Source organism: Vitis vinifera, chromosome 13 (assembly GCF_030704535.1).
Source record: "Vitis vinifera cultivar Pinot Noir 40024 chromosome 13, ASM3070453v1".
In the NCBI taxonomy this organism is placed as follows: domain Eukaryota; kingdom Viridiplantae; phylum Streptophyta; class Magnoliopsida; order Vitales; family Vitaceae; genus Vitis; species Vitis vinifera.
Genome location: NC_081817.1, coordinates 26759887 through 26775353, shown reverse-complemented (window position 1 = coordinate 26775353; position 15467 = coordinate 26759887). Strand labels below are relative to the sequence as shown.

The following is a 15467-nucleotide window of genomic DNA, read 5'->3' as shown; positions in this document are numbered from 1 at the left end:
TTCCTATAAATCTTAGGCAACAAGGTGTAAGTGGACCCCGTTGCCATAGCGTGTGTGCCAACTAAAAGCGACATTCAAAGGGATAAGAGCATTTGACTCAAGCCCCGGGTTTGAGTTTCCAGTGGGAGAAGTTGTGCTTAGTAAGCTGCTGATTTGGCCCACTGTATACTATCTTATTTTATTTGGTTGAAGCAAAGACGGCACTTATATAAAGCCCAGACAAGGATGATCAAAGCCAAAAGCTGATCTAAGCTCTCCTTTGTCTTCTGTTTCTGTCATGGTTCTCTTGGTAGAAAGGCTTGGAAAGTCCCTCAGACTCCACTCCAAACTGGATAATCACCACCACCACCACCACCATGGATCAGAGGCCTTGTTGGGTTCTCTACAAGCTTTCCACTCTGATGTTTCCAATTGCTTGAACCAGCTATTGTTGAATCCCAACCCAGGATCAGAAATCTTGTCCTTATTCTGGTTCCAGCGATTTTTTGAACTCTTCCCTGCTATCAACAAGGCTTTTGCAAAGCTGGTGGTCAGGATAGACTACCCCATGAGTATATGGGAGGTTGATTTCATGGAAGAGTATCTCAACTACAGCTTGAGCTTGCTGGAGCTTCTCAACTCTATTAATGCCTCTATTTCCCATCTGGGTCATGCTCGGTTTTCGCTATCTCATGCTTTGAGCCTTGTTGAGCATTCGTCTTCTTCAGCAATGGAGCATCTGAAAGCAATTCAGCCGCTGGGTGAAGGCAAGGCTTGCAAAGAAGAAAACAAGAGAAGCGTTAGAGAAAGGCCTTTCTCTGGCAAAGAAGAGGTTTCTCATCAAGCACTGATGGAGATGAAGAGTATTGGATTCTGGGTGTGTGGGATTGTGTTATCTGGACTGAGTGGAGATGCTCAGCCATACTTGGAGATGAGAAAATTGGCTGACTCCTCTGCTAATTCGTCATTAAAGGGTCTCGATGCGGGTGTTCATGAGGTGATAATGGAGAGAAGTAGCATACCGAAGGAGGTGAAAGAAGTGAATGATGCAGTGCCTTGCCTTCTCAATGCCATGGTCATGGGAAAAGGCAACAATGCAGCAGAGGAATTGAAAAGAAGATTGGAGGTGTTGGAGAAGACGCTCGACAGCGTACAGAAGGAGGTAGAAGACCTGTTTTCAGAGGTTTTGGCTGGAAGAAACGAATTGCTTGATATACTCAGGAGAAGGAAGCATTAGCATTAATAGAATTCTCCTTGTAAAGAATAATAATAAGTTTTAAGATTCTTTGTACATAGGTTGTTACATTCTCATACTATCAGACAACTATTTGTATGTTTTTTCGCTTAGGAAAACATTGTATTTGCCAAATGTAAAAGAACAAAAATTTCTGGGTACAAAATGTCTTTAACAAAACAGTCCACATACCTGTTAAAGATTACATGACCTACAGGTCTTTGAATCCATGAATTCCCAAGAACAGGGAAGATTTTAAGTAGTGGAAACCCTGAACCTACCATCCCAATCATGGTTCTTGGCTGCCAAATGGAATATAAGTGCAGACAGATTAATGACCAAAAGGGTAATTGTGATACAAGCCCAAGTGCCCGGTCCATTGAGAAACAAGCAGTGCGTACATGTTACAATGCCCTAGGCCGAATGCTTCAAAAAGCAGGCAACATGAACTAAGAACTTTCACAACTACTTACACACAGCAGGAATAGCCAATTCTCTAACTAAAAGAAAATGCAACATCTACATTCTTCATTATAATGATTTCTCAAGAGTCTAACCCGCAGATCAGACACTTGTTGGGTGAAAATGATTCCCATTTACAAAAAACTGCTAAACCTTGACCATTAGTTACAATTTTTTTAAGTTGTTTCAGTTTCTAAGTAGAAACCATGAAGAGGAGCATTACAGTAGATGTATTTAACTGCCAGAGTTGTTGGAGCGGGTTTCCATCTTGGCAGGTGCCTTCCTCTTGCGACTAATCTCAGTGGGAAGCCTGGGGAACATAAAGTAGTATGTCAGTGGCTGCTGGCAGGGTCCAATGGTAGAAGGAATATCAATGAATCTACCAGATCTGGTTGGGATTAGTCCCCATTGAGTTTAAACATGAAAAGAACAAATTGTTAGACCAACGCACCTTAGGGATCATGCCACACTTGCAAGAGTTGCTCTTATAGAGGGGTAGATGTGGACTCTGTGTGGGGCATCAAAGTGATTATGCACTAAGACGTTTTCTTTGTTTAAGTGTAATAGTGTAGTGGATTGTGTTAGACATTTACCAATGTGCTTGAATGCTATGGACTGTTCAATGTAACAATACCTTTGCTACAAGTTTAAGAGTTAATTGAGCCTAGAATTCCTCTTAAGAACCTTAATTGGATCTTTAGTTGAGCCTTAATCCTTCCTATAGTTGGTAAAAATATCCTAATTGGATGGCTCCAGCTTCCAAAAGTGCCTTGATGCTGACCTACCTACTGTAGCAAGAGGCAAGACTAGGCATGTTTCAAACAAGCATTGTAGCAAAATCTGAGCCTGCCGGAAAAAGTATCAGAGGCAATTGCTCTCACACAGGGAATGGAAGTGGTGGATGAGTGGATGATGTGGGTGCCACTAGTAGAACAGGTAAGGCTAGTGGCAACTTTGTTGAGCAATTGCTCTTGCCTACATGGGAGTTCTCCTCCAATAGAGAGGAGAGTGAAACCAACTGAGAGATGATAGGGGATTGAAGAAAGTATCAATAGTCCCTTGTGAGAAAGGATGTCTCGGACTCAAGGAGAATTTGGAGTATTATGTCTCTTCCACAGTGACATGGCAGTTTCTAGTGATGACATGTTCCATGAAGGCATGATGGTCCCCCTCCCTCTTATTTGAACCAAAATGAGCTAGATGCATGTCAGCCACCCCTTGGCAAGCCACCAACTTAAGCCACCAGACCAAGACCCTTAAACAAATTCCCATAGTGCTTCATGATCAGGAACTAATTCCACCACCAATGTGCACCAAGTCTATATCAAACCCTACAACCTTAACTCCCGGCTCGGGTAGTCATATCGGCATCTAGTAATTGTGGCAAATATGATGCCTTTGAAAGGATATAGAAGATCATCATACCACAACTATTGTGGAAATTCATCCCTTTCCTGCAAGGGCATCATTCTCTGGTGCACATGGTCAATAGTCATCTCAACGGAGAACAGTCTAAATCATATGGAACTAAGTCCCAAGACACATGGCATTTAGGCCATATCAATGAACAGCTCACTTGATTCAGCATCACTTCAACATACCAAAATAAATAATAGACAAACAAATTTGCAGTAAGTCAAACATTACTTGTGATGAAAGGAAAAAGAAACTGTACCCTAACTGCAAGGTAGTATCTGATTCTTCCCTCTCAACTGCAAAATCACAGACGTCTGGACTTATTACAACAGATTTTGTGATGGAATCTTTTCTTTCTAAGGGATGGTACTCAAGAAAAGGTGGCACCAAGCGGTCAGATGATGGAACCAAACCTCGAAGCTCCTCAACCTACAATGCACAGAGGTGAAAAAAAAAATTATATTAAATGTAAGATACCACACAGATAAATAACAGTAACATATTTATTATTGGATCAATAAGAATATAGATTGCCTGTCTTCGCAAAGTCTCATTCTCCAGTACAGCTCGCTGTTCCTGGATGCAATAAGCAATATAATTATTAAAACCAATTCACAACCAAAAGAAATCCAAATTATTAACAAAAGTCCATACCAAGAAACATGCATAGCATTTTTCCATTTTGCATGAAACCAAAATGCCAACCTATAAACTACTTTTCATTTTTTTTATTGAATCCATTTTTTCACTCATTTACAGTATTAACTTAGGAACAACTGCCAATTCTATATCCTGCATGGTGCAGATTTAATTTTTAGTTCTATGATGACTTAACTAAGCAATAAAAGGATAATATGACATTAATGTATTCTATAATTTACTTTTATTAAGTTTGCAAAATCAGTCAGAAACTAAGAATTTGTTTGGTAGTGATTTAGGAAGTACTTTTAGCCTAAAAAGCTTATTTGAAAAAACATCAAGTGTTTGGCAAAATTTAGAAAACACTTTTAAAAAAATTCAAAATCACTTGTAGAGTCAAAAAATCATTTGTAGTGTTTTCTAGAGAAACACTTGATAAATGATTCTCATAAAAACACTTCTTGAGAAAATACTTCCACTAAGAGCTCATTTCGCAATGATTTTTTCTTTTTTCTTTTTTTATAGACAAAAGCATGTATTAAGAAGTGCTAAAAAAAGGGGACGTACCCAATGTATACAGGCAGCATACACAAAAAAACAACCCAAGCACCAGAAAAGAAAGAAGAAACCTAGAAAAAAGAAAGACAAGCCACAATAAAGAGTCTCCAAAAAATTCAGGTGAGAGGGGATCTCCAAATCTAGCAACTATTTGGACCACTCCACAAGGGATCTGAAAAAAGATAACCCTCAGCCTTTGGTATGACAATTCTACGTCTTCGCAGATCCTTCGGTTGCACTCACCCCAAAACATCAAAATAAGCAAATTGAAGCCAACCGTGAAACTGCTCTTTTCTTCTTACCTAGTTCCCTTGAATTTCTATTCTAGAAGAAGATTTCTCATTGAAGCCGAAAACACCCAAACCAAACCAAAAGTTGTTAACAGCAATGTCCAAAGTTGTCTTATCTTTTCACAATGAATCAAAATATGATCAACTAACTTTTCACTATCTATACAAAGAATACATCTATTAACCAAGGGTCATCCCCTCTTCATCAACGTATCTATAGTTAATAGCTTCCCCCACATTCCTTCCCAAGCAAAAAAACGAGTTTTGAGAGGAGCACTTGATCCCCAAACCTCTTTAGCTAGAAATAAAAGATTGTTCTCAACCCTTAGATAATTATAATAAGGCTTGACACCATACTTTCCCTTCCCATCATTTTTCCAAATTAAAGTGTCCTCCCCCTTCTTGCACTTTTGAAGAAGAGATGTGTTCCAAAAACCCAAACACCTACTCTAGCACCTAATCTTGGAAGGGTTTTCTAAAAGAAACCTCCCAACATCCACCTCCACCCCCTCCCCTTCCCCATAAATCCCTTTAGCAGTGATTTTAAGAAACATTTTTAGTTTAAAAAATGTTTTAAAAAAAAAAAATTAGATGTTTAACAAACTTTAGGAAACACTTTTAAAAATCTGAAAAATCACTTAATGGTATTTTTTTAGAGAAACACTTGATAGATGATTCTCCTAAAAACACTTATAGAGAAAACACTTCCACTAAAAACACTTCGAGTAAAAATATTGTCAAATGCACTCTAAAAACACTTCAAGTATAAACACTCTCAAACGCATTCTGAGGCTCTTTTTGGGAAGTATTTTCGAAAACAATTCTAAAAAACAGTTTTTGAAAATTGTTTTATGAATATCATAAAACAAAAGTATGTTTGAAGACCTAAAATGTTTTTTAACCTATTTTCCATGTTTTTAAATATGTTTTAAAAATAACTTTCATATTTAGTGATTTATTTTTAATCATTCTCCATATTTGTATAATTATTTTTTAAAACAATCCTTAGAAAACAAGTGAAAACAACTAAAAGATGATCTTTGAAAACACCTGATTTTCTGTTTTTAAGAATAGAGAATTGTTTTCTATTTTCTAATTGTCAAACATGTTTCATGTTGTTTTGTTCCAAAGAATGGAAAATTGCTTTAAAAAACAATCACCAAAGAAGGCCTAATAATTTCATTTCCATTATGCTGCGTGAACGTAATCCTAATTCTTTTTCTATAAATTTATGACTTGGAACTATGACTATCTTGATTGCTAAGGATAAGAGGTTCCAAATCAACCAAAGGCCATTAAAATCCATACTCCAGAACATACCTGTACTCTCGATTGCTCAAGCTGCTCCATCAGTACTTGCTCCTGAAAATGGTAGAATTTTCTGTTAACGCCTTTTTAGCCTCGAGCTTCAAAAAAAATAGAAGAACGTGAAAAAGAAACTGAAGCACCTTCCTCTCTTTGACTGATAATAAACTTTCATTTAATTGCTGTTCTAGATTTTGTAACTCTTTTAAGCTCAAGCCGGATAGGTCCTTACCCAACAGCTGTCTGAAGAACCAGATTGATAAATGCAATTAAGAAAAAAAAAGGTTTTTCAATATTCTAAAAGTCTGACAATGAAATGTATCCAGATATTCTAGGAAAACTGACAACTGTCTCGTTTGTAGCTTTCGAATTTCATCTTTCAGAATGTCCACCTCTTTAGGCTCCTGCTTCCATTGAGATTAAGAGAAAACTCAGTTAGAATTCCCTACCCCATGATTATATGAGAAAAACAACTATACAAAGAGCCATAAGTCCGAATTGATTTTTCAATGAGCTACACTTGATCAACATTTATGTTTGAAATACAGTAAATAACAGTACAGGTACACTCAATAAGTTCTTGGAAAATTTTTTGTATTGTGATTAATAGACTCCAATGATTTCAAGAGAGCAAAAGTACGTACTCTTTGAATACATTATCGTATGCCAATTGAAGGTTGACAGCTGCTTTTAATGCTACTACCTCACCATAATTCCGTAAAATGCAATTATGCATGCATTAAAAATGAACATAAACAGTTCTCTGCTTCTATTTCTTTATTTACTTATTTTAATAAACCAAAACAACTTACTTTAATGTCTCAAGTGTATGAGACGCCCATAGCAAAGGAAAACCTATGTAGAAAAAAAAACATAGATATCACCTAAATGCCTAAAACGTACAATGACTAGAGGTTAAAACTATAAATTTGGTTCCCGGAAAGTAATAAAGAAAGAAAGAAATGCTATAGAAAATGATTTTCTCATGTTTGGTTATACCGTGAAAAATACCAAAAATATATATATATATATATATAATTAAAATTAGTTAAAAACTTATGCATTTTCAAATAGTATTTAAAAATAATTTATTAACTTTAAGGTTATATTTGGTTCCCATATAATACCAAGAAAAGAAAAAAAAATATAAAGGAAAATTATTTTCTCATGTTGGTTGTCTATGAAAAATATATATATAAAAAAAAACAAATATAATTAAAACTAGTTAGAAACTTATGCATTTTTAAATTATTTAATCTTTATATCGATGAGTTAAAATAAGTAAAATGAGTTTGAAGTAACAAATAAAAATTATTTATCTACTTTTAATCTATTTTTTATTTTCCTTCTACTTTTCCTTTATATTTTCTTTCCCTTGCATTTTCCTTCAAATTTTCCAAGAACCAAACATAACCTAAAATTTTCCTTCACTTTTTCTTTTCTATTTTCTTTCCCTTGCATTTTCCATCAATTTTTTTGGGAACCAAACATTGCCTAAATAAATTGCATAACTTTTTATGTGATAAATAAATTTTTCTTTTTATATGATATATTGCATTTTTCCCTCAAATTTTCACACCTTTTGTGTCTTTCTTCAAATGATCAAAGCCTTCAACAAAATACACAGAAAATAAAAAAACTATTATCATATGCCAAGGTAGAGCACAGGAAGACCAAAAAAGGAGACAGTTTCTTACAAGAGACAGAAAGTTAACAAAAAAAAACATATATATCAATGGTTTTGTCCATCCAACAACAGTCATTCAACAACAGAAAACCACAAACAGATATTGCAGAGTACCTCTGCCTTGTATTCTACTAGAGCACCCTCTGATGAATCTAACTTGTTGTATCTTGAAATTATTCGCTTCATGCTGCAAAAATGAGAAAAAAGATACATACATATTAATGGGTGTGCCATGCCATACACAAATTTTATCAGGCCGAGTACATTTTTCCTTCACTTTCATGCAAAAAAACCTTTTCATACACAAACTTTAATCAAGTTCAATCAACCAATTCAACATCATATTTATTGAAAATACATTCCCTGATAGCTTCTTTGGCATGGCGTCTTTGCCATAACAAATCCTAGAGTTTGGACTGGAAGTTGGAAAAAAAACAAAACAACCAATGTAAATCTGAATATCAACAAGTACAATGATAGCATAAAATAGACACAATCCAGTAGCTTAACAGTGTTACCTCAAAGCCTAGTAAATACCATCAGTTCATCCATTGATTGTTAAAGGTCAATCAACTCAGTTAAACTATAAATTCTGACAATAATGGGTAACAACGACATAATAACCCAATCACTAGACTACTAGTTAAAAGATGTATAACCATGTGTATCAATTGGAGAAATATATGATTAATTGTAATATCATGTACCACATAAAACTACACACAATTGTCACTTAATTTCACATGATCATATATAGGAACAAAAGGGAAATATCTATCTATCTATCTATCTATCTATCTATCTATCTATCTATCTATCTATATATATATATATATATATGTATGTATGTATAACAACTGCGAAAGCATTTTCGAAGGATGTTTTCATTAATCAAAAACGAAAGTTGGGGGGCTCGAAGACGATCAAATACCATCCTAGCCTCCACAGCCTGTGCCATGACACGTCAGCTGCAAATAAACATAAAGTAAAGGAGCCCAGCGATGAATAAAACATCAAAACTGATGTCAAGTGCAAAGAATTCTAGGAAGAACAGAGGGACATGACAGAGTAATAACATAGATGTAAAGGATTTTGAAAAGAGGTTACAAGAAAAAGGAGAAAGTTTTCATGCTCAGAGAAGACCATCCAAACTTGATTCGTGCATAAACGAGAAGAGAATAGAGTGAAAACATAGAGTTTATAAGAGCCTTCTTCAAAATATTTACATCTCTTGACTCATAAATCCTGGGGCGTTATAGCATAGAAATGATGAAATGTTAGAAGAGGAACCATAAATCCTTAATTATAATCCAGTAGTTCAACTTGGCCCTCTATTTTATTCGACTTATCAATATCACTTCAATCAGTGCATAATGCAGGTAACCAAACAGTCAAAAAGTACAGGAAGGACACAGCTGCCTTGCAACAAACATTATTAGCATCATCCACAATGTTACATAAGGGCAAGGGAGAAGTATAGTAGTATCAGGGTCCAGGTCATTGGGGGAAATCCAGTACTAGCTATTGAAGATGTTAGATAAGGGCAAGGCAGAAGTATAGTATCGGAGCCCTGTTCATCAGGGAAAATCCAGTACCAGAGCTTGGGAAGTTGACATACGACACCACCAGTTATATAAACCAGGAAAGACCTTTGTAAGATGACAAATAAGAGCTGTTGACACTCATACAGGCAATTTGGCATGCGGGAAGCCTTCGGCGAGTAAATCCGAATGAGGCAAAACCATTAAAAATTGCCAAAGGCATGCTTGCACAATAGCCAGAGATTGATTGACAGTTTGGCATGTTGATGAGGGGATATACCTTCAATTTGCAATTTGACATGGTGGAGATGTTGCTTTGCAAGGAAATTGGAAGAGGCCTAATTCAAACTAACCTTTAAATCTCCACATAAACACTGAGAAACAATGTCTTATTGAGCAAATTATAATCAAAACATCTAATATAATCAAATCCAATTGAGAAAACAAACTATGCTTCAAAGAAGAAGGAAATAATTCAAAAAATTCTTGTTGCAATTAAGCATTCCTATGTTGTTATAACATAACTAGTCAGCTTCTATCACTCCAAATAAATCGACAGAAAACCAAGTCTTCAACCATTTATAACTTGGTAGAAATGTACAATTCTGTATTAATACATATAATAGGAGAAGGAAAATAAAAATCAAACCTCTAGTAAGCCTCAACAGAATAGAAACCAACCACAAAATTTTCAAAATAATTAAAAGAAAAAAAATAAAAAAATAAAAAAACAACTCAACCAAATGGAAACCGACCACAAAATTCTCTAAATAATTTTTGTTTTAAATGTTGGTAACATTAAACAAAAAAAAAAGTAATTTAAATTTTAAATAATATGTATTAGAAAACAGAATAAACTTGAAAAATAAAAACAAAACAAAACAAATATATAGACACGGTTCCAGTAAAACTCAACAGAATCTGACTAAAAAAACCATTCAAAGTTTCCCATCAACAGATGGGATCAACAAATACATGGAATCAAGCACAGAACTCAAAATTCCTCAGAGAAAGCAGAGGACTGATGAACAAACCCATGCAACCAAGAAAAAAAATTCAAAATTTTTCACAAAGATTGAAAATTTGCCGGCACACCTAGTACTGGAAAACTCAAAAAGTTTGCCGGTATTTGAGAAAATAATAACACCAACTTGAGCATCGCACAAAATCGCCAGTTCGGAAGCCTTCTTGAGCAGCCCAACACGGCGTTTGGAGAATGTCACTTGTCTGCTATTAGCATTCTCGATCTTCTTTATCTCAATCTTACCACGTCCCATTTCTCCAAACCCCAAACCCAAAAAAAACTCAATTGATCAAAACCCAGAAAACCCACCACCCCCTTGGCTCTCACCACAAATCCCCACCAAAAAAAACTCAAAATTTCACTACTTTTGGGGTGCTAATCTTGGAAAAAGAGTAAAGGGGATTGCTAAATATAGAGAAGGAGAAGATAGAGAGACGTGAGAGAGAGTTATTTGGATACCCCCAATGCCGAGAGAGCCCCAGAAACGGCAACTTTGCATGGCTATTCCTAGTTGAATTGCATGATACTTTTGCTACATTTGGACTCCTTTTTTTGCCCTTTTTAGGTTTCTCCGTTTCGTAGGGTGGCCCCCACCTCTCCTCTGTTTTCAATTTTTGCCTTTTCCTACATTTGGCAAAGGTCTCCTCTCCCTCTTTTGGATGACCCTTTCTGGGTGGGTGGGTAGTGTTTTTTTTGGTGGATTTTTCACTTTTCTATACCTTTAATTTCTTTCTTTCCTTTTTTTTTTTTTTTAATATTTTTTTAATCTATTTTTACGAGGAACTCAAGGCATTTTTGTCCATTATCTAATTTGAGGGAGTTTTTCAAAGGAAAGATCTTACCTTTTTGGAATAAATCTACATGCCTTTTATTTCTTTTTAATTTTTGGAAAGAAAACAATATATGAAATTATGATATTGCCCTCCTCTTTAACATCCACCTACTCTTCAATTCCCCGTCTCTTTCTTATTCAAATGCTAAACCCTTTTGGAATGGAAGATTAGGGTTTAAAAAGGAAAGATAAGGGAGAAGGAAGATATACCAATTAGGGCTACGATTTTAAGTGAAAGAAGAAAAGGACAAAAATGTCATTTCATGTTTCTTATTTTTAAATATATAAAAAAATAACTTGTTTCTTAAAATAATTTGTTTAGATAATACTATTTTATACTTTCCATTATCTAGAATTAATAGGAATAAATTTATATGTAATACTATAATTTATAATTTAATATGTAATATTAGAATTAAATATTATTATTATTATTATTATTATTTTATTTGGAATTTTTTTTACTACTTCTAATATCCACACTCTTTAAGAAAAAAAAAAGTCTTTTTTTAAGAGGTTCTTATTTCTCTAAGGAAAAAAAATCTCAAATAATAATAATAATACTAAAATCTAAAATGAATAAAAACATGAAACATTTATGAAGAATCTAGCTGATATTAATGACGTGATAAATAAAAATGATATTTTAGAAAATAATTAAATGACTCGTTAAAAAGTAAATATATTTTAAATTATTTTTAAATAAATAAATATAATACCAATTTAAAAATTTTGAGTTTCTTTATATATATATATATATATATATATATATATTTATATTAATGAGTGAAAACTCATTTTTTTTCTTTTTTTTTTATTATTTCTTATTTGCTTATTAGAATGACTTTTTTTACTCAAGAATTTCTTAAATTGCTAAGGAAGTACATGCCATATTTATTTTAAATTAGAGAAAAAAAAAATTGAGAGATTCATATTATTACTATTTAAATGAAAACTCATGATATTTGTATTTTTTTTTTTTTTTACATGTTATTAGTTTGAGATCAACATAATATTATTGTGAAAATGAATAATAAACTACCAACTCAATTTAAAGAAGTGAATATCATATTGTTCCTTTACATAGTAACATTGGTTAAAATAGTACAATTGCGTCATTAATATGCATGAGATATTAGAGGAAACTAAAACCTCTTTAAAATATAAAAAATAAATTTTCACTTATTTCCTTTTTGAACTTTTTTATCTTATCTCTTTTTAAAATAATTTGTTTTGTTAATATTATTTTTATCCATTCTAGTAGGAGTAAATTTAGATTTAATACTATAATTTAATAAGCATTTCAATTACTTTATTTATAGTTTTTTTATTAGGTTTATATGAATCGGGTATTTGGTTTGGCTTATATCACAAAGTTAAAATCTTCAATGAAATCTTTTGGAATAAATATATATTCTTTTCATTTCTTTTAAAAAGAAAATAATATATGAAAGGATAATATTATCCTCCTCTCTGACATGTTATCTCTTATTTTTTTAAAATATCTCGTTCTCGTTTTTTTTTTTTAATAACAACCTTTGAGCTTATATATTATTTACATGATACAATCGTTACATTTATGAATTGGGTATTTAATTTTTCTTATATCACAAACTTTTTCTTTGGATTTTTACGTTATAATGGAATTTTTCAATTTAGTTAATTTATATTATTTTTAATCATCATTCAAAACCACTAGTTTATTAAAAATATTTTATTAAAACCTATTAATAAAAATAATGAAATAAAAAATAATAAAAACAAAAATATACCCTTGTGCTCTTTATTTCTTACATGATTCCCACCTCAAAAATAAATTATTTCCAAAAAAAGATAAAAAAAAAATTTATTTTATATTATTTCTTATTTTAGTATTTGAATGCAACTTTTTCATTGTCCATAAATTTTTTAAATTATTAAGGAAGTGCATATACCATATTTAGGTAGCACTTTTAATCCTTCCAAAATAAAAAAAAATCCTTAAGACTTAAAAATATTCTAACAAATAAAATTAGAGAAAAGAAAATGAGAGATTCACATTCTTGTTGATATAAAAATAATTTTTATTATTATAAATATCATTAAATAAGTTTGATAATTATTGAGAAATTCAAAATCAAAAAGTATTTTTTTAATGAGGTGGGCCCCACCCCTTTGATTATTTCAAATTAATTTACTATTTTTTTAAATAAGCTTATTTATTCAAGAATTTAAATAAACAATCATTATTAACTATTTGAAGTATATGTGCAAAACTCAATTAATAAATCACACCTAGAATTAACTTTATTTTTTTAATTTACCAAAAGTTGCATTGTGATAAAAAAAATATAAAATAATATTAATTATTTAAACTATATTTTTTTGTTAGAATTCGTATAAGTCAACAAATAATTATAAAATAGAGATATAATTAATTCAAAAATAATATTTTTATGCTTATAAAAACATTAAAATAATATATTAATTGTTATTGTTTTTTTTTTGTTTCTTTTTCATCTCATAAATATTTATTATATTGAAAAAATAAAAAAAATCTATTTGAAATAATTTATATTTATATTGCATTGAAAAATAATATAATATTATTCATTATGAGGGTATAAAATAGTATATTTATAACTAATTATATTTATATTGAGTGTAGTGCCAAATATTTTAATAAAATTATCAAAATATATTTTTATATCAAATTAAAGACATCAATTATTTAGTTTCATATATTACTATTCTTTAAATAATGAGATCAATTAAAGTTAAATATTTTTATTACACCACTTACATATTTTTAATCAATATAAAATCAAAATAATATAATATTTTATTTAAAAAAATTAAAGTTAAATATATATATATAAATATATATTTATATATAAAATTAAAGTTAAAGCCGTAGTTGGTGACTACGGTTTTGACTGTTTTTAAAAATAGTCAAAGTCGTAGTCACCAACTACGGTTTTAAACTTAAAGTTAAAACCGTGATTGGTGACTGTGATTTTGATTGTTTTTAAAAAATAAAACCGTAGTTACCAACTATGGTTTTATGACGTGGCAATTTACGTAGCGCAGATACATTAGAAACCTAGTCTGAAGATTTTTTTGTTTTTTTTTTTTTTGGGCGAAGATAACCCAAATATATCTATCAACATGACCCCAACTAAGATATAAGTTTATCTTTCATTGAAGATTTTTTTGTTTTTTTTTTTTTTGGGCGAAGATAACCCAGATCTATCTATCAACATGACCCCAACTAAGATATTTGAGGAAACTATGAATATTTTTAAAAATAAAAGTAATGAATGAATGCTAGTATCTTGAGATAAAATAATGAACGAATGCTAGCATTTTGTAACTGAAATTCATCTTTAAGATTTAAACGAGTTGTAGTTTTAGTTTAAGTTCAAGAAAACATTCCAGAGATCTTGATCTTGCTTTTTTGTACAAAAATAATTCTGAAAAAATTAAATAATAATATTTTTTTTTTTCAAAAAAAAGTGTATGAAATAAAAATGAAAATAAATTAGATGTTACATATATCACATTTTATTTCTTATCTAGTTTAAATTAGAAATATTAATATAGTTTTATAGAGATGTTATATATTTTAAAGGTAATAAATACTTTTCCTTTCTTTTTGGATAGACTACATATACCTTCATCTAATCATCCGAATAATCAAAATTTCTGTATCTTATTAACAATCCCTTATATTCATAAATTACTAATTTTTTATTTAAAATTAAATAATTCAAAACATAGTCTAGATTTAGATTTTTTTTTTTTTATAAAATGATATTTAAATTGTTCATAAAGTTAAAGCTAATGAAAGGGTTAGAATCTTACCTAAATAATTGATTATTAAACCCTACTTGTCCCTCTGTGTCCTATATAGAGAAAAGTAATGTCCTATACAGAGAAAAGTGAAGAAAGGTTTTTTAAAAAACTGTACATTGCCTCTTTGTGTTCTATATAGAAAAGTGAAGAAAACTTATTATTCAAATATTTATTATAAAAAGACCTTTTTAACCTTTTATAGATCCACATTTTTTACATTTATCCCCGTTCAACTACTTTTATTTGTGGAAAAAATAATTTTTGCAAAAAGAAATCGTCACTTATTTTATTTTTTTAAAAGGAAAAACAAAATAAGAAATAAAACATTAGGTAACTCATTTTCGAAGGAAAACCAAGTTTAGATCCGAAAATTAGGTTACTTATCAATAAGGTATTACGAGATAGCACCCGTTTAGGCCCAAAACAAGTCTTTACTAAACAAGTAATAGAAACTATGACAATTCACTAGTAAATTATGAATACCAAGAGATAATAACAAGAATATATGACAAGACAATGGTAATAAAGAGTAAGAGATAAAGAATACTCAAAATAATATGCATATAAAAAAAACAAAAAAAAATCAAGGTAAGAAAAAAGTGTACCTTGGAAAATGCCCTAAAACAAGGAAATGCACTTTCATACAAAGAAAAAGGTTAATTTACA

The 15467-nt window shown here is 31.2% G+C and overlaps 2 protein-coding genes across 4 annotated transcripts; one reads left to right on the top strand and one right to left on the bottom strand.

Moving 5' to 3' along the window:
- Nucleotides 1-277: 277 nt before the first annotated feature.
- On the top strand, nucleotides 278-1216 carry LOC104881300 (protein BPS1, chloroplastic). The gene has a single exon (XM_010660987.1). It carries the CDS (start codon nucleotides 278-280, stop codon nucleotides 1214-1216), a length of 939 nt encoding a protein of 312 aa, XP_010659289.1.
- A 498-nt stretch (nucleotides 1217-1714) lies between these two features.
- On the bottom strand, nucleotides 1715-10599 carry LOC100253397 (agamous-like MADS-box protein AGL15). 3 transcript variants are annotated; one of them, XM_010660912.3, is made up of 9 exons: nucleotides 10207-10592; nucleotides 7685-7757; nucleotides 6229-6287; nucleotides 6027-6126; nucleotides 5899-5940; nucleotides 3626-3667; nucleotides 3505-3520; nucleotides 3351-3387; nucleotides 1715-1985 (listed from the first exon to the last, which is right to left on the bottom strand). In XM_010660912.3, exons 1-9 carry the CDS (start codon nucleotides 10386-10388, stop codon nucleotides 1910-1912), a joined length of 627 nt encoding a protein of 208 aa, XP_010659214.1. In that variant the 5' UTR covers nucleotides 10389-10592; the 3' UTR covers nucleotides 1715-1909. The 3 variants fall into 3 exon arrangements, with proteins under 3 accessions (XP_010659214.1, XP_010659213.1, XP_059597614.1); XM_010660911.3 differs by having other exon boundaries at nucleotides 3351-3520; nucleotides 10207-10599; XM_059741631.1 differs by having other exon boundaries at nucleotides 1715-3520; nucleotides 10207-10593.
- Between the last annotated feature and the right edge of the window lie 4868 nt (nucleotides 10600-15467).